At 37.8% G+C, this 19,988-nt stretch overlaps 2 protein-coding genes and 1 long non-coding RNA gene across 6 annotated transcripts in view; 1 reads left to right on the top strand and 2 right to left on the bottom strand.

The window, feature by feature from the left end:
- CARPB (Carbonic anhydrase-related protein B) overlaps nt 1-19,988 on the bottom strand; it is a 1,001,903-nt gene that overhangs the window by 166,953 nt on the left and 814,962 nt on the right. For all 3 annotated transcript variants that reach the window (XM_074181445.1, XM_074181443.1, XM_074181444.1), the window contains exon 5: nt 19,152-19,343. In XM_074181445.1, coding sequence (XP_074037546.1) covers nt 19,152-19,343 — 192 coding nt within the window. The remainder of the gene's footprint in view (nt 1-19,151; nt 19,344-19,988) is intronic.
- LOC141485306 (uncharacterized) lies at nt 2,776-5,682 on the bottom strand. Of its 2 annotated transcripts, XM_074181755.1 has the most exons (3): nt 5,545-5,682; nt 5,354-5,456; nt 2,776-4,947 (listed from the first exon to the last, which is right to left on the bottom strand). In XM_074181755.1, the coding sequence occupies exon 3, from the start codon at nt 3,943-3,945 to the stop codon at nt 2,776-2,778; it is 1,170 nt and encodes a 389-aa protein (XP_074037856.1). In that variant the 5' UTR covers nt 3,946-4,947; nt 5,354-5,456; nt 5,545-5,682. The 2 variants fall into 2 exon arrangements, with proteins under 2 accessions (XP_074037856.1, XP_074037855.1); XM_074181754.1 differs by lacking the exon at nt 5,545-5,682 and having other exon boundaries at nt 5,354-5,514.
- LOC141485307 (uncharacterized) lies at nt 6,383-6,691 on the top strand. Its single transcript, XR_012467138.1, has 2 exons — nt 6,383-6,519; nt 6,578-6,691. It is a non-coding gene; the product is annotated as an uncharacterized lncRNA (long non-coding RNA).

Genomic DNA, 19,988 nt, shown 5'->3' with positions numbered 1-19,988 from the left:
TCAATGTTCTGTTCACTCGTTCAGTCGGGTTTGCCTGAGGATGATAATGGGCATTATACCTAATTTTCACCTTATATTCTTCCACGAGTTTTCTCATCTGTCGAGATCGGTATTGCGGCCCATTATCGCACAAAAAAATTCGGGGAACTCCATATACCAGAAAAACTTCCTCTTCGATCTTCCTTATGATGATTTCTGCTGTTGACGATCTTAGCGGAAAGACTAATGAAAACTTGCTAAAGTAATCTGTTACGACTAGGATAAATTTATTGCCTTTTGTAGATCTAGGTAAGGGTCCCATGATATCACTGGCGATCATTTCCCATGGCCGGGTCACTTTCGGTTGTGGAGTCATTAGTCCATTTGGTCCTCTGAGGTCGGGTTTATAGGCGGAACAAGTGGAACAATTTCGAACAAACTTCGACACGTCAGATTTCATCTTTGGCCAATAATGCCTTTCCCTGATACGATGGTAGGTTTTGAATATTCCTTGATGTCCTGAGGTCGGGTCTGCATGAGCTTCAATAAGAATTTTCTTCCGATCCGCTTTTGGTACAACTAACTTCCAAACGTCGGTTTGGTCTTCTAATTCCACGTAACACGGTTTGACGTACTTGTAGAGTGATCCCTGAGAGAATCTCCAATTGGGGTATTTTTCGGGTTGTAAACTCACTCGATCTTTCACGCGCAGGTACCACTTGTCCAAAATCTCTTCTTTCATCTGCTGGTTGATGGCATCAATGACTGGGACCGATCGAGAAAGGGTGTCAGGAACGATGTGATCCTTCCCTTTCCTGTGAACAATTTTGAAGTCATATTGCTGCATGCGGACTGCCCATCTTGCCAGTCGTCCTGATGGATCTTTCAAATTCTGTAACCAGACCAAGGAATAGTGATCGGTTATTACGGTGAACGGAATAGCTTCTAAATAAGGTCGCAGTTTTTCAATCGCCCACAGCACGGCCAAGCATTCCCTTTCTGTAGTAGAAAAATTGCGCTCTTGTTTCGTCAATGATCTACTCAAATAGCAAATTACTACGTCCTCATCCTCGCGAGTCTGAGTGAGAACAGCGCCAATTCCAAATGCCGAGGCGTCTGTTTGCAGAACAAATGGGAGGGAATAATCCGGACAGCTCAAGACTGGTGCTGATATAAGACGTTCCTTCATCTTCTGAAAAGCGATATCGCAAGTTTCGGTCCAATCAAACTTTCTACCCTTTTTCAGCAGCGATGTGAATGGAGAAACGATGGATGCAAACTCAGGTATGAATCTCCTGTACCAGGAAAAAGTACCCACCAGTCTCCTGACATCTTTTACCGATTCTGGTCTAGGAAGCCGCAACATAGCCTTGACTTTATCGGGGTCGACATGCAACCCATTTCTATCTACAACGTATCCCAAATACTTCATTTCTGGCCTACAAAATTGACACTTTTCGAAGCTAACAGTGAGATTTGCTTCTCTCAATCTGCGGAAAACTTCATCAAGAATTGTCAGATGTTTCTCCAGAGTTTGGGTAACGATCACTACATCATCCAAATAGACGAAGACGTGTGGTTCTAGTTCAGGTCCTAGGACGGTATCGATCAACCTCTGCCACGTTGCTGGTGAATTATGTAATCCGAACGGCATCCTTTTAAATTGGAACAAACCACGCCCAGGAACGGTAAACGCTGTATACGGTCTCGACTTTTCCGCCACAGGAACTTGCCAATACGCAGACTTGATATCAAGAGAGGATAAATAATGTGCATTTTTCAATTTATCGAGCGTGTGGGAAACATATGGGAGAGGGTAGCTGTCTCGTTCCGTTACCGAATTTAGTTTTCTGTAATCAACGCAAAAGCGGTAGCTCCCATCTTTCTTCTTAACGAGAAGAACCGGTGACGACCAGCCACTATTCGACTTCTCGATAATATCGTTCTTCAACATCTCTGTTAGTTCTCGATCAATATGTTGTTGAATAATAGGCGACACTGGATAATAGCGCTGCTTGATGGGTGGTGAGTTGGTCACGATGACATGTTCAGCTAGATTCGTACAGCCTAAATTATTCCCCATGAGCTCCTTGTTCTTCTCTACTACAGCGTTTAGCCGGGCCTCTTCCAATGGTGATAAAACTGTTTGTCCTCGAAGATGGTCCAATGCGTTCAGATAGCAAATTTCCTCAGAAAATTTCCACTCGTTGTGCCTCAGATTCGGAACCACTCCCATTGCTCTCCAGAAATTCGTTCCCAAAATTAAGTGATGAGGGACATCAGGAACCACTAAAACTCGAATTAATTTCAGCTTGCCTCTTAAACAAAATGGCACTTCACATTCTCCTATACTTTCACATACTTGACCATTGGCAACAGTGCAACTAATTCTCTTTGCTGAATTCAAATGTACCAAATCTTTTACGATCTGCCAACCTGGGTGTCCCAAGATAGTGGCTGAGGCACCTGAGTCTAATAACCCCAGTAAACTACGCCCCAAGACTTCGACTTTAAGGTAGGGTCTCTCATCGTTTTCGGCGTGATCCAGAATATAATCAAGGATTGGTTGAATAGCAGTCGCCGAGTGCAATTTGCGAGCGCCTTCCCCTCGACGATTCAAAGGCGTCGCTTGTCGTTTCCCGACACGGAGCAGTTTGGACAATTACGAACGGTATACCCTTTTCTCTTACATCTGTAGCATTCCAGTTGCTTCGGTAGAGCACATCCTATAGCACGATGTCCGGGTTGATCGCATCGGAAACATACTATCTCCTTCGACTGATTGTTCGACGGAATTCATGCCGTTGCTATCTCTAAGGCATTCAATTCCTTGGTGACCTCTACGAAAGCCAAATCCTTCTCTATCACGTTGCCACGACGTGCTGATGGTTCTACGTAGCTATTGATTATGTCCCTTCTGGCTTCCATTCTTCGACATACCGAGCGAAGTTCTGAAATGGTTGTGGGTAAGGGTTCACGTAATCTGTCTTGGTAAAAGGGATGTAAATTCTTCATAACTATGTTCAGCTTAGCTTCCTCTGTCATTGGGCAACCTAGGCGGCTGAAGTAGCTTGACATCACTGCAAGATAAACTCCGATGGTTTCTGAGTGGTGTTGAGTCCTTTTCTGCAATTCTTCGAACAATGCGTCAGAATGATTGGCAGGGAGATATTCTTCTCGAAACTCTTCCACTAGTTCTTCCCAGGTCGATACTCGATTCCGACAATCTTTATAAAATTGATACGCCTTGTCAGCAAAAAGGTCCACACCTGAGTCCAACAAAACAGCGTTGGGGACATGTCGCGCTAGTCTCAACTCCTCTACTCCCTCGAAAAATGCTGTCACCGACATTCCTTTACCATCTCCAGAAAACTTCTTCAGATTCCATTTATAAGGCGGAATCATTTTACTGGTTGAGCATGGGTCAAAGACTGGATCTTCCGTCAGAGACGAACGAGCAACTGCTCCTAAGTTAGCATGGAATGATTGCGCTCCCAATCTGCTTTCTAATTGATTTAGTGCAACCGGCACACGCTTCGTATCACTTCTCTTGCTGCTGTCAACTTTATGTGAAAATTCGTCCATCAACGACAGAGCCAAACCCAGGAGTTCGGATTTCCGGGTTTCTTTGTCCTTATCCTTATCTGGGTCCATATTGTCTATACGATTCAACACATGTGCTAGCTTGGTCTGAAGTTTCATTGCCCCGCTACTCGTTCCAGAATCGGTTATGTCATCAATCAGCCTTCTGATATCATCTAGTTTCCCTCTGATTGCAGCCTCATCTTCCTCGAAAGTGAATGGATATGAAGGATATCGAAGACTCTCGCCGTACCTTTCCATCTGCATTACTTGAACCAAACGATGTCTCATTTCCTCACAAGTGCCAGTTGCTACGCCCCGATATGCTAATTCATAGGTCAGTTCGTCTTTATCAAGACGATTTATTACCAGTCTTCTTGCCATAACGCTATTCTACTAGAGTGGTATCAATTAAAAAAAAATATTTATATTTTTCCAAAGTTTCCAAAAGTCACCTACTAAAGCCAAAACGCAAAAAAAAAAACCTTCTTTTAAGGGCCCCACGTTGGGCGCCAAAAATGTCACCTCACAAACCACAAGAGGAGACTAAATCATCTGTCGGTAACAAATAAGACAGATGGGTATCCGCGGCTAAGCTAAACAGTGGAGACGGGAGTGGGTTAAACAACTTAGCAAATTTCAAATAGATCTTAATGGGCGCCAGGTAAATTTAATCCTCCAGATACCCTAAGTAACTCACAATATCAATAACTTACCAATTAATATTGGAAATAAAAGATAAAGATCCCCAATATGATTTATTCAGTAATCCTAACTTACATGGATTAACCAACAACGCTTCTAAGACAACAATGCAATATTCACACTACTACGCGATGTTCAAATATCAATACAAGAGCGCGGTGTATATAACCACGAATTCAATCAGCCATAAATTACGGTAGTAACGACGCTCAAAAAAACTACAATACGTCGAGTAAAACTACCACGAAAATTGAGTAGGTGAAATCGTAAATACTAGTATCGGATGGTAAGACAAACTCGTTTGCGTCGCGTGAGCTCAGGCGTAGGCGCATCGGTGTCAATCAGCAATCGTGAAAGGAAGAATATACCTCAATTTCCGTTTCACAAATATCTATGTCAATCAGGTATCAATAAACAAACTCTTAATCAATAAACGATAAACAAACACTATATCAAACAGGTATCAATAAACAGAAGGGCAAACAATTATTTAAGTATCTCAGTATAGCACAAATTTTCAAATAAATCAATTATAACTTGCGTGCTCCTTTTGGGCCACCCGGTATATGGTGTTAGGCTACCCTGTAGTATGACGGAGATGGATCACCCTGTAGCACCGGTGGATCACCCTGTAGTACGGCGGAGATGGATCACCCTGTAGTACGGCGGAGATGGATCACCCTGTAGGGCACGACAAGCTGGACCAGTAGTGGATCACCAAATAAGACCCAAGAAGAAAAAAAAAGGAAAACAGGAACCCTTAACGAAGACAAAAAAAAAACAGGAAGAAAAACCCTACGGAAGAAAATTCTCAATCAGAATCAGATAAAACCAAGGTGAGATTCAACCCCCATTCAATAGGACTATTTGACTAATCAATACCCCTGGTATATTTTCATTTAAGCAAAGTAGCAAGATAACAAGAGTATATTTTTGGGTGCCCTGTATAACCATATGACCCGTAAAAATCAAGAAAATTGAATGAGTGTTGAAACCTCTCTTCAATACTAATATTCAGTTGAGATATAACGATGGAACCAGAAATTACTAAAATCATTTAAAACACATTTAATGGTAAAATTCTTACCCTGGCCAAGGGGTTTTCTATACGATTCTTCGTGTGCGGTGTTCTGCACGGAAGTCCTGCTGGGACTTGATGAGTGACTGAGGGCCTTCTGTTTCTTATGAATCTAGAGACGAGAAACGAAGGTTGTAGAATTGAAGAAGTGATATCATAGCCAAGATCACATGAGAGATGCGACAGTGATTCAGACATACCTAATTTCGGAAATCCTTCCACCTGGCACGAGTTCGGTAACCACCACAAATCCTCAAAAGAGCTTAAGTTTCAGACTGCAAATATCCACACCAAAATGACCAATCAGTCTTCCACTATACAATCCTGACTTGTAGAAATAATCCCCGTGAAGGATGGCACAAATACAACCAAATATATCCTACAATCAGTCTGATGGTACCCTTTGAACTCCGAACCAAGCTCACCGAAGGCTAACTTCCAAATACTAAGCGACTGCCACATCTGACAGCTAACCAGTTGTTGCCACAGTGCATCCAATCTACACTACAAGCACCAAGGGGGCGCTGTGCACAACATCATACATCTATCAATTCCTCCACAGCCACTTGAGACAATATCAACAAGTCCATGACCCATCAAAACTCCTTCTCAAAGCAATGCAACCCTTAAACAACCCTTGACAACTTGAGTAACCGATCAATCCCTCACCCGTGAACAACTGTAGAACTAGTTCGGTGTAAGTCGACGGAACGACACTACGAAAGTTCGGCAGATGTCAACCAACAGCTGTCTCTTAACCTTGTTTACGAATATTTACAAAATATATTGTTCCAACCTATTTTCAACTATTTACCAATCCTTATTCATGCGATGGAATAGAAACATACAAGGTAAGTCGCCACATCCTTCCCTTTCAGTACAAATATTAGAGCATTCGTATTATTCAGATTATTTACCGAAAATATCAAACAGTATTCAGAAACCAGAGCTAACTAATATTGTTTTTCAGGCGATATGGCTCTAATATGTAGTAATCCTTCTGGAAGTGATGAATAACAATCTATGCAAGAAATATTCTCGGAAAGGTATAGAGAATAAGGCAGGCAGCGGCTGAAAAATGATAGGCGAAGTAAACTGAGAAACAAACAATAACAACTATTTCAACCTAGCGAGGAATTTCGGATCTCCAACGTCGATTGGCAAAAGGAGAATGCGTAAGTACTGGTCAAAGCAGTTAGTCAGGGAGCATACATTTATTCTTGTACATTTCAGGTATGGTTTTCTATGGAACGGAAGATTCCCATTACTATGATGTTAAATGAATAAAATGAACTTGTAACTGAATTACATTGTTAATATCCTCTGAATAAAGATCTTAAAAGGTAAGGTAGTGTTTTTGAAAGGTCACATAAGAGCAGTTTGATCTAGTGCTAAATTGAAACGTAACAACTTCTTTGAAAATGTAGGTTGGGCACACTGACAAACCAGATGTGTCCCTAGCTGTGACGAAAAGTTCGTCATCAATAAATGACAATTCTGTCGATTCCATAGTAAATAAACGAACAATATCTACAATATTTACAAGTAAATTTAGACCGTTACAATCGCTTTTGTGTAGACTTTTTTGGAAAGTATGTTGTTTATTAATTCAGCTTCAAACCTATTGTTCACTGCAATTTGCTTGATGATATTAGGTCCTTTATTAAAATTATCTATTGAAAGAGAAACAATGACTAATCTGTAAATCATGCTATTACAAGCAGCTACTTTGTGTTGATATGTATGGGTAGATTCGTAATGTATAGTAATATCCGTATAGGAAGATTTGTGATAAATTGAAAAATCATGTTTGTTGTTCATTCTACTAATAGTCAAGTCCAAGAAATTGATTGAGTTGTCTGCTTCTACTTCAATAGTGAATTTGATGTTTTCATTAATTTTGTTAATATTTCTATGAAAAATATATAATTGTCTCTTAGTAGGACCTGTCAAACATACCAAAACGTCATCCACATATCTATGCCAATACAAGAGATTCTCAATCAAAGGATGTTTAAAAATCGACTTCTCTAGGTTATCCATGAAAATTTCCGCAAGTAAGGGGCTTAACGGATTTCTCATAATCAAACCTTTCGAAGAGAAATAAATATTGTTGTTGAATTGAAAATAATTTTGTTCAAGATTGAAACAAAATCGGAGGTGTTGTTTATGGAAGTACAGTTATTTTAATATATTGTAGGCGGGGGGCAATGTATCATATATTTATTAAAATACAATTAGGTGAGTGAGTGGGATTGATTCAATGGATTCACTTGCAATGAGTCGAAAGCATCATGACCTTTCAGGCCAGTGGGGCCAGAAATCCAGACCAAAGATATTTTTTGAGATTCCCTAATCAAAATGGTTTCTTTTGTAGTGAAAAATGTTTCGATAAGATCATGAAAAGTATGCATAAAAATAATAAGGATAATAAGGAAAACGAGTACTCAATCAAAACTTGGACAGTTACTTATCCTAACGTGTAGGAAGGTATCCACAGCGTGAAATATCATTAGAGAAAGACTATGGAAGATATAACAGATCGTATAAATTATTAATTTTCTGATTTTGTTTGACTCTATTGATAGTCATATTCAACATCACATATTCGTTCAAGAAATATTATCATTATAATCTTTTTTATTATTGAAGTTTGCGCTGGTCAGGTCATATCCGCCGAAGCCCCGATACATTCGGGGCTTCGGCGGATATGGCCACTCCCTACACCATGGGGTTAGTTATCCTGGGGTCCGAGATTTATATGCCATGAGTAAGCGCAGTGAGCTAAGAAGGATAGCCTTCTGCATTTATCCGCCTTAGATTTTGAATTAGTGCGAGAAGACGGTATGATTTTGAAATTCGAGAGTAGAGAGGGCATCATTACATCAAGGACTCCAATAATCAGAACACCCATCTTGGCAGAGTGGTCTAGATAGAGTCGATGGAATTTTCGATGGATGTAGGCCAAGACTGCATTCTTACAGCAAGTGCATTAGGGTTTTCAATGTTATTGAAGAATATGCCATGTATTGGCTTATACTTGTATTACCGCAGAAGAGAGCTGATCTCTGCGGCTTTTATATGGGTCTTTTGCTGAACGGGTTCCAACTCGGTGACAGAGTCGTGATCACCTCGTTCAGTATCAAAAACTAATCCGATTTCATCAGCTGCTCGGGCAGCTGTGCTGCGACGAGTTTATACTGATACTTGTCGTGGGGAGATCCTTCTCTCCAGAACCATAAAGTTTGAGATCATTCATATAAAACAAATGGTGACCTCGTGCCTACCCATAACATAAGACTGATGATAACAGTAGTCGAAGCCATTGAAACTGAAGAAAACATAATCAATCAAGTGATTGAAATTTGTGATTTGACCTTGTTGAAATTTGATTCATGATCATAAGACAGTGATTGGTGGTCATACCATTATCGGTTTAATTCGAAACAAAACTAATACTGGATTCAATTCCAAAATGAATTGAAGTTGATTATTCTGAAAATCGATGCATTCATTTTATGAGATACTCATTTCTCAACTGCAGAATCTGTGAAACAGACGAAAACAGAATTCAACAGATACCATGCTGTTTCTCACCAGAACTGCAACACTTTCCCTGACTGAACAGAACTGGCCGATGCTTGATGAAAATCCATATTAAAAAACTGAAACTGAAAACAAAAAAATGGTTTTCAACCATTTTTTTGTTTACTAAAAAATGTTAAAACAGTTCACCATCATCTCTGGATATGTTTCTCCCCCTGCCAGAAGGTTTGTATCATCAGCATATATAGTTATAAATTGATTCTCTGCTAATTCAGATTTGCATAAATCTTTCATAAATATAACGAGCAACAGTGGGCCCGCTACACTTTCTTGCGGTATATCTATAGATGTTATAATATCATATTTGAAGTTTTGTGAGTGATCCTGACTCTCTGTTGTCTGTTTGCTAAATATGAGTGAAACCATTTCAGAGCATTTCCTCTCATTCCATATTTCTCTAAATTGATTGAAAAAATATTATGATCTAGATAGTCGTATGCTTTTGACAAGTCAAGAAACATACCCAGAGCTAGATGCCGTTTTTCCATCGAATCAATTAAGTTTTGCGTATATTGGAAGATTACCGTTTGTGTTGATTTTTTTTGTAAGTAGCCATGTTGATTATCACTGAAGATATTACACTCATCAAAAAACTGTATCACTTTATTACACATTGCGGTATCAAATAATTCAGAGAAACTTGGGAGTAAGTTTATGGCTCTGTAATTTTTAATACAATTTGTATCCCCTTTTTTGTGTAATGGTTGTATAACTGGGAGCTTGAGTTGCGAAGGAAAAATGACAAGATTCAAGGAATTGTTAATTATGTGTGTTAAAATATCTTTAATTACTATTGTACATTTTCTCATCAAACAAGTTGGAATTTCATCTTCGCCGCTTGAATATTTGTTTTTCAAATTATTTGACATTGCAACCACATCATTTGGAGTTATTGATTGTATACACATCGACTGAAGGTTTTCCATTATTTCACAAGTGACATATTCATTATTATTCTCAACTAATTTTGAGGAATTTTGCAGAAATAATTATTGAATTCATTCGATATATCGATTGGATCACCCTGTATGTCACAGCTTTGCCTCTTTACTTTGCCGGTAATTTATTAAACCATTCTCAAGTTTACACGAGAATGATTGAATAAATCGAAAAATCAACTTCTTCCAATAAATTAGATCTATTCGTAGTATTTATCTCTGTTTAAAATCTGTTTTTCCGTTAACCAGCTGTCGCACCCCTACGAACGACAACCCTCAAAAGTCAAAACTTGTGCGAGCTAAGGATTAACGAGGTCTTACCTTTTAACGTGTGATTCCTAATTCTCATATATATTTGGTTCATTTGTTTCCGACTTCTTTATATATCTACATTATCGTCAATTGGATTATTATTTCCGACTGCAGTGTTAATTGGAAAACATTTCGTTCAACTCATAACGTCCACAAAAATATTTTTCCCAACTGAAATTCACTAAGAAGCCATCACTTTCCTGAAGCAATCCTCAAAAGTCTTCAATAAACTTTCACGAAGGAAACACAATGGTATTCGTGCTACATAGTTTACAAAAACAATCTGATTATCTGATTTCAAAAATTTCAACTTCCTTTCCGGTTGATGAGTTCTTCAGAGATTCATTTCCCTCAAGTATCGAAAAAATGCCAGCCCTCATCCGCCATCGTAGATCAACTCAAAAACCCCAAATTGAAATACTCGATCCACTCCAGACTCCACTCTGCAGCTCGATCTTCTGTTATTCAGCGAAATTATCGAGTTGGCCAATTTCTGCCACTTTATAGTCGGAGCAGTGAATTTTTCATGATACGAAACAATTTTCTTGGCTCTTGCTGTTTCAATATTTGAAGTGGCTGCTCTTTCCGTACTCAAGACATTTTTGCTTGAACACACAACTAGGAAATATTCATGATTTCAGGTCTGACGGAACAATGATAATAATATATGGTAGAAAGTGGAAAATTCATGATACCAACGCAGTGGCGGAGATGACTCGACAGCATTTCGATTCTGTACAGATATGTATGTCTACTGTTTTATCAACTTTCAGCAAAGAACTAAAAAATAAATATTTTGATTCTGTTTCCAGGCTATATGGTGATAGGTGGTTATGCACTATCGAAGAAAAGAATTCTACCACTCAAGATGTTTGCATACTACCCCAAATAGCAACTGGCGTCATCACCCGGAGACGATTGTAGATACTATCAATCGAAACGTCTGAGAAGTAACTTGGCTTGACATCTTTCAATTTCAATTTTTTTAATTGTTAAATTTTCAATTGTTGCTTGTATTATATATCATTGTACTTTCAGTTTGTTTTTTTGCCTAATATAATTGCTATTCTCAACTATTCCTTTTGATTTTTATTCTTTCAGGGATTTCAAATTGTTTTATATCATCTTAGACAATGGAAGTCCAAACTAATTAAATTCACGCTTTCACCAGAAAATATACAGTTGACAAATACCTCATTCCAAAAAAAGTTTGATGCAAAAATGGCACGATAAATCGCTATTGACATTTCCTAAATTCATACTGTAATTGTCACGTTTATCATAGATATCGTAAATTCCACTAGGAATCATACCGATGAGCTTAGCACTGGTAGTTTCCATTACCCCATCTGCATAATTGATAACACCAAATTGACCGAATTGAGTTTTCCCTGGTGAAGAATCGTTCATTCACGGAGGTGTTGATAGGTATAATCACTCACCCAATTTCATAAGAGTACCTACATTGACAAATTCTACAGGATGTGCGAGTTTTGTTATATTATTGGCCATTGATTTAGTCTAGAACCAATTCATTCTAATCTATATAGAAAATATACAAAGGTAAAGAGATGAATATTTCGTCACTTCATTCAGAAATATTCATTTTCTTGTACATATGTATCTTACCTCGATACAATCTTCAGAAACGATTTGATATCTATTGGATTGTTGATACACGGGGTGTTTCTTCTTCGTTTGGGGCTTTGTTAACGAGATGGGCTGTTACGATGTGGATATCAATATTTCTCACCAACGCACTCAGAGTAGAACACGAACTCTTCACCATGCGACTTCTGGAAGCAGAGGTCCCACAAGGTGCAGTTCTTTCTCTACACCTCCTCCAGGTATACACAGCAGACGTGCCCAAGCCAGAGAGCAACTCCAACAAGTTGTCACTCTACGCGGATGACAGCTCTATTGGCGAGATCCACTAGCAACGAGCAAGATACCAGATACTTGCACCAGCAAGTGCACAGATTGAAGGATTGGACGAAGGAGTAACATGTGTCTCCATGTGAAACTGCTTCTAATCAGAACAGTTCTAGTTCCAATCATTATGTATGCCTCCACTGCCTGTGGCCAGTGCGCAGCGACATACAGATGCAGTATCCAAACATTTGAAAACCCCTGGTTGCTATTGGGCGTGAACGCTTCAAGATATATGCCAAACAGATATATCCACTGGGACTTGACCCTCAACATCAAGTATGTAGACGCACTAACAAAAAGCCATCCCAAAAAAGTTTTCGAACGAATTTGAACACACGCCAGTCCAGCGCTGCGTGACCTAAATGAAGCGCTCAACAGGGACGATCTCATATTTCGCGGAAGGGATAAGCATATGAGGCCAACGAAGCAGAATCAAAGACTGCCACCCCGAGATTCACTATCCGGCGGCTACGCCGGATAGTGAATCACACATACACTTTTATACATACACACACTCTCTAAGCTCGCGATAATAAACACTCATTTCCAATTAGGGATAAGGACCCCAATGGAAACACTAAAATCAGTTCAAACAAAAATAACAGACGTCAGATTCCAGTCTTGCTGAAGTGCTAGCAGCAAGTTGAGATTCACTCAGAAATGAGTGGGTGTAGATGGAATGGGACTCTAGCTTTCGCACAAAGTAACCGTCTGGGATAGATTCTATCTCAGAGCACTCAACCCGGGAGGGGGAATGAGAGGGTCTGTTTCATACATGCAGTCGAGTCCCAGGCACTGTGCTGTTTCGGTCAGATCTTTCCAGCACTGATGGAAGGTGATACTTCGAAACCGGTATGTAGGTGATCTACTAGAATAATTTCAGCAGGATCTTGCTGGTAGATGAAGAAGAAATATCTGAAAGACTAACCTCGATGAGGTTATCTTGCATGAATATAATGTCGAATATAGTAGCTATTTTCCGTTAGGCATTCACTAGAAACTACCGTGTAGATTCTGGAAATGTTCTTGAGAAATGAGTTCATCTCTATCAGAGGAGTGATGATTTTGTCGTACTATTATTTTGAGCCAGAAATTTTGACCAATATGATCACTTAGAACTATATTTCTTCCAATGCTCAGAAATGATATGATCTCCATCGCATTTCGATACTTCGAATAAAGGAACATTTAGGTTGTTTTTTAGCTGATACCACTAACCGCTGTCTTGAAAACAGTAGATCCTATGAGATTGGTTAACAAGTTCCCGTTTTTTTATAATACCAGATCGAAAACATCATCAACCATTTTTGTAATATTCATTCAAACTCACACATTGCTGATGATTCAAAAAAGTGTTGAAAAAATCTTCTGCCTCATTTTATGTTTCACATAATCATGTGGATGGACTAACCCGTTATTTGATTAATAACACCATACATGATAATGATTACATAATTCTCACAAACATTTTCATTTCTAGACGAGCTTGAAATGATAGAATTTCTACTGAGGGAGTAACGGTGTTAGGGAAACGCATCTAAAAGTGAAAATGTTTGATAACATTGTATAATTTATCATAAATTTGATTGAGAAAATCATAGATGATATTAAGTGAAAATATGTCGATTGTACCATTACGTGAAATAATACATCAGTTTTTTGATTCAGTATGAGGTTCTGAAGAAAAACTCATATTTCGAAAATTGTATCTCGATCGAAAATCAACCAAATCAGGGATATTTGCAACGTAAGAGAAGGAATTATGTTTCTCCTGAAAAACCCTTCTACAGAAATTCTAGTGTTATAGAAAGTGGTGGTTGAATGGAATTAGGCTCCTGGGAGTTTGAAACATTGATAAAGTATCATTTTTTGATCCCAATTTCGAAGAATATTAAAAAACAGAAAACAAGCCTACGGAATAGACCACTTCATCTACCACACCGGCACAAAAAATAAAACAAAAACACCTTACAGAGTCAATACGATTTCTAATAAGGTATTCTGTAACTAAATAACAATAACAATTTATTGAAACGTCAACAACCCATGAGAACCTGGAAAATGTCTGAAGAGATTAGGTTAGGGTGATCTTGCAAACCCCCTGAATATCAAACGCTGATGTCATTTTCGCAAATAACGGGATTGAAAATGTCTTCCTTTCTGAGCAAAAGGGGGTAACACCTATTATTATCACATGCTTATATATTCCAGATATGCTAATATTTGAAATGTTCATGTTTGGTTTCATATAAAAAAAAACTTCACATGGATATTTGGTCTAACTGTTTCAATGATAATTTTGATATGAACTCAGATATGAATGTGGAATATTGAACGCATTTTTTTGCCCTAACATTTTGACAATATTTTTCAGCAAAACAAATGCACAATACTAATCGCTATTTGTATATCCATTCAATATATTCATTGTGAAAGTGAAACCATCATCATGTCTGGTTTTCGTAACTAATTCATAATGTAGTAGTAAAGTCACTTCTGTACGAGTATTCATAACAAATATTGTATGCTTTTGTCTCACGTAAATACAATAATGAGGTAACGTTCTTGTCTCAGTGAATACAAAATCAGGTCAAGTCTCCTGTCGCAGCGAGATATGTAAAAATATGATTTCATAGTCAATCCGAACAGTCTATCACATTGTTGACGAGTTTAAAAAAAATCAAAGCCACAATGTACTCTTCGATTCCATAGTGAGAGTATTTCGTAAACGAGAGAACACGTATTTCGCTAAACAATGGCTTCTTCAGGCGTGTCTATACTAACTGTATATAGAAGTATTACATGTTCATATTTTTAAAGCACGACATTTTTTTTCAAAATGAAAAAAATTGAGCTGGTTAATGCCAGTAAAATATGAATGATATCAAATATAGGAGGACATATTTGAGTCAAATTTCAATTGAGAAATTGGCAAGCGTTATAAAAACAATTTTGCTATTGAATTCATTGGTATGAGGAACAAAAAATAATTTTTGTCTCTATGGCAGAACGGGTGGCATCAGAATATACCTATCGGGTAAAGTGATACGCGTAAAGAAAATAGGTATACTAAATGACGCTTTTTTGAAGGACACAACACAAGCACTAGAAAAATCATCAAGGCACTTTGAGAGCGGTGCCTGCGCGAAAGTAGCGATTCACATTGGATTTGAATCGCTGGAGTTTAAACTCATTTGGGAAAACGTGCTCAGGGAGTTTATTCCACATAAACGCAGTTCTCCAAATGAAAGAGAACTCAAACAGTGAAGTTCGAGGTGTACTGAGTTGAACCTCAAAATGATGAGCAGTCACAATACATCGCGTATTTTTGATATGGTGGAATCAAATGTGCCAAGTCACTTAAACACTTCCCGTGAAAATATCTATAGGGGAGACACATCTCCAACCTTTTTTCGATGTTCCAGCCTACCAAGATTGCAATTGATGTTCGCGTCTCCAATAAAGCGTATGGCTCTTTTCTGGATGGAATCCAGCAGCTTCGGGGTATGGCTCAGAGTTCATCTAGTGTAACTAATCTAGCCTTCGAGGTGCCCTCCTGTCATGGAGGGCCTTGTAACGCAGTGTTCTCCCGATATGGACTTCCGTTTCCTACTTTTTTGTACCCATGGGGCGGATCTCTTGAAACATATGGTAATCAAAAAATCCAACCCTGAGTCTACAAAGAGATGGACGTCGACTGAACAACCCCAACGAACATTCTTGTAACAGGAGGAAAATCTCCTCAGCTCTCTCACCTTCAAACTGGATCTGCAGATGATAGCGATTGAGCAAATGACTGTCTCCACTGTGATTTCCGATTCAGAGCAGGAGTTTTTTATTTCTCCAACTATTGAACAAACTTGGAAAACTAGGAAGTGCTCCTCAAAAGCAGAATATCTCATCGACTTGCACCAAATTATTGGGTAGCAGAAACAGTATCTGCATTAGAAGAAAAAACAACCCATCCCTGAGCAGGTTCTGAGCTCAAGCTCAAAACCTGAAGTGAAAAAGTCCTGCAGGGCTGAATTTAATATATCATCAGTGATACCTTATGTACGAATCATCTCATATGGTAGACAGCACCTTGAATATACAGCGTTTTTCATGATGAGCGTTAATTAGCCGTTTCTGGGAAACTATTCAACGGATCAACCTGAAAATTCCACACTATGCATAGGTCAATATGACCTACACGCCTAAAATATTTCAGACGAAGCGGCGTAGTCGCTTCTACTATAAAGTAGCGGCTTCTTTGATTTTTCAAATATAATACCCCGTATATAATATCATATTATGATTTATTATCACTTTGTCAACAAATTCATATACTATTTCCCTATACCTATCTATTACCGTTTAGAAGATATAAATTAATTTCAATATTTTTTTTACCAAACATAAACTTTTATAAATGCTGACAATCTTGAACTCTCTTGCACTGAAACGATCAAATTTGAAATGGAGTGGAGTGATACTATGAGGATCTTCACTCCGAGTCATATTTTTATTTGCTTCATACAGGGTCTTCAAAAAATGCAGATACTTTGATCTCATGAAAAAATTAGTGGAACTCATTTTTTCAAATAGAACACCCTGTATATTTCAACATTTTTGAGCTCTACATCCAATTTTAGATTAACTTTGTTCAGATAATACTATTTCTATATTGAACCGTTTTCGAGATAAACTGTATCAAACGGAAATTGACATGGTTTCCTTGTTCATCACTCATTTTTGTAAAACAGATTTCGTTTGATGTTTCTCAATTAGTCACAGATAATACAATGAAAAGATAATTGTTAAAATACTCCTCAACCATCGAAGGAAACTTCTCTTCAAACAATAGTTTTATTAACGCTGAAACACGAACTGAAAATAATAAACCCATAAATTAATGAGTTGGAGTGGAGTAAACCATATTTTTAATGAAAACCCACACGAAATAATCTAATGGATTGCCATCTGGTGGTCTGGGAGGCCAACGAAAAGGTCCATTATTACCAATCCATCTTTCTTCGAAGATTTCGGTTAAAGCTTTGCTGACTGAATGAGAATTATGGGGTGGGGCACCATCCATTTGGTACCATACACGTTCTCTTCCTGGTCTATTATTTAAAATCATTTGAATTCCATTCCTCAGTAAATCTTCATATTTTGATGCATTCAAATCATCATCGTAAAACTCGATATAAAAAATTGACTTATTCTTTATGGTTCAAAATACATTGAATTGCCATCTTTCTTGAAAATCCTTTTGGCGGACAACATGGGGATTTTCTGGCGCCCAATGATGACTGTTGTGTCTATTGAAAACTCCACTTTTTGTGAACTTGGCCTCATCTGTCCATATGATATTGTCAAGGAAATGTTCATCCGCTTGAGTCTTGACAAGTAATCATTCAAAGAAGTCCACTCTACGAGGTGAATCAGTCTCTTTCAAATGTTGGACACGGTAGAACTTATAGGGACCTGTAACCTAAGCTTGACATTATTCTAAAACCACCAACGAAAGTCTGTCGTTAAATAATTGGTTTATTTATTTTTCCAAAAATATTAATGTTGTACGTTAGAGACTAATACCTCAATGTATACAAATTGTAACTTTTTCTAAGGTAGGTACATAACAATTTCGAATTGACTGATCTGAGACAGTTAAAAAACTGGATCAAAAAAATATTACTAAGTATAAAAAAAATGTTGAATATCCAAAATAAGTGATGAATTCAAAAAAACGAGCAAGAAAACCACGTCAGTTTCCGTTTGAAATAGTTTATCTCGAAAACGGTTCAAAATAGAAATAGTATTATTTGAGCGAAGTTAATCTAAAATTGGATGTAGAGCTCAAAAATGTTGAAATATACAGGGTGTTCCATTTGAAAAAATTGAGTTACACTAATTTTTTCATGAGATCAAAGTATCTGCATTTTTTGAAGACCCTGTATGAGGCAAATGGAAATATGACTTAAAGTGAAGATCCTCATAGTATCACTCCGCAATATTTCAAATTTGATCGTTTTAGTGCAAGAGAGTCCAAAATTATCAGCATTTATAAAAGTTCATGTTTGGTAAAAAAATATCAAAATTAATTTATATCTTCTAAACGGTAATAGATAGGTATTGGGATATAGTATATGAATTTGTTGACAAAGTGATAATGAATCATAATATGATATTATATACGGGGTGTTCCATTTGAAAAATCAAAGAAGCCGCTACTTTATAGTAGAAGCGACAACGCCGCTTTGTCTGCAATATTTCAGACGTGTAGGTCATATTGATTTATGCATACTGTGGAATTTTCAGGTTGATCCGTTAAATAGTTTGTCAGAAACGTCTAATTAACTCTCATCATGAAAAGCCCTGTATAACAACTTCGATAAGGTACGCTTTCAGAATGCAGAAGAGGATTAGGAGTGTGTCTCTTGGGTGATGGGTGCAGCTTGTATCCTATAGCCATGGGAGAGCATCTTTCTGGTATGGACCAAAGGAGCTCTACTTTTCAAGCTAATTATTTGTGTTGCTTATTAACCTGACAAAGATAGTAGCAGACTGACCGTCAATTATGTCTTCATTAGATTGAATAAAATATATCATGGTTTGCCAACCTTTAAGGTGAATATTTTCCATTAGAAAATTCAGGCCCTGGTAGTTCTTTGCTTACCAGGTAACCTGAAATATCATCCACCAAGTGAGGTGATCGATTTTGTTAACAAGATTAGTCTATCTAGTCGAGTTGAATAGATGTAAGCTACAATAAATCTTCACGGGTTAAGGTGCAGAGTTATTCAGAACAACTCTTTATCGTTTGAAGTTTTCGAGTTCGTTATTATTCACTGAGTAGCCAGAGTGAATCTGATGACCTTATTTCGAATATTCAATGGTTAGAAACAACGAACCTGAATTCAATTTGGAAAAATCAATATATTTCATTAAATTCAATACAATATTACCTGAGTCCCCAATACAATATTTCCACTAATTCAACAAAATTCATAAGACACGTCTATGGATTTTCTTACCTCGGCCGGAAAGGCATATCCATTTATTGAGTGCTCTGAGCCGAACTGGTCGTGGAGGCCGTAGTGGATGTGGATTTCTTGAAATTGATATTTATAGGACAGAGGACCTCCAGTTACATTGATGTGATGCCTAGTATCGTTTTCCACGGTGAATATAATGCTGTGGCCCGTGTTCATCATTGACCCGCTCACCTGGAATGAGAAGGGAGAATTTCATAGGGACTATAAAATGGATTTATGCGGAGGTGAACCTTTTGATATTCATGACTGTCGTAGATAAACTCATTGAATTATTCATTCAAATTGAAAACTCCAATCAATCAGTTGACATATACGAGGGTGGTATGAAAAGTTTCCGACCTAACAAAGATAAAGGACATTTTTTAATTTTTTTCAACGTAGTCCCTTCTCAACCCCACACACTCTTCCCAGCGATGCTCTTATCTCTGTAATCCGTCCATTTAATACTCGACGTTTTTCTCTGCAAAATAATTGTTCACAAAAGTGATTGCCTCTCCATTTGACGTAAATTCCCGTCCTCTGAGAGCAATTTTCATATTAGGTAACAACACATTACAATAGAAAATAATTTTTGATTCGTCAAATCATATTATTCGTTCTACTATGTATGTATTTATACATATTCAGCTATAATATGGGTATGAATTCACTGAGGAACCCGATAATCTACAATGTAGCAGCTTTTGAATATTAATATGATTATTTATACATTTGTATATCTGGAAGTGAACATAAACCCCGTCACAAAGACGCCATATATAGGATTCACAAAAGATTTGGCTATCACATCGACATCAACCGTAAATGAGAGTCGCA

This window comes from Leptinotarsa decemlineata, unplaced genomic scaffold (assembly GCF_025532065.1).
Source record: "Leptinotarsa decemlineata unplaced genomic scaffold, Ldec_3_MD MMD2_tig00026314_RagTag_RagTag, whole genome shotgun sequence".
Taxonomy (NCBI): domain Eukaryota; kingdom Metazoa; phylum Arthropoda; class Insecta; order Coleoptera; family Chrysomelidae; genus Leptinotarsa; species Leptinotarsa decemlineata.
Note: the sequence above shows the minus strand (reverse complement) of the source record. Positions and strands in the feature narration are given on the sequence as shown.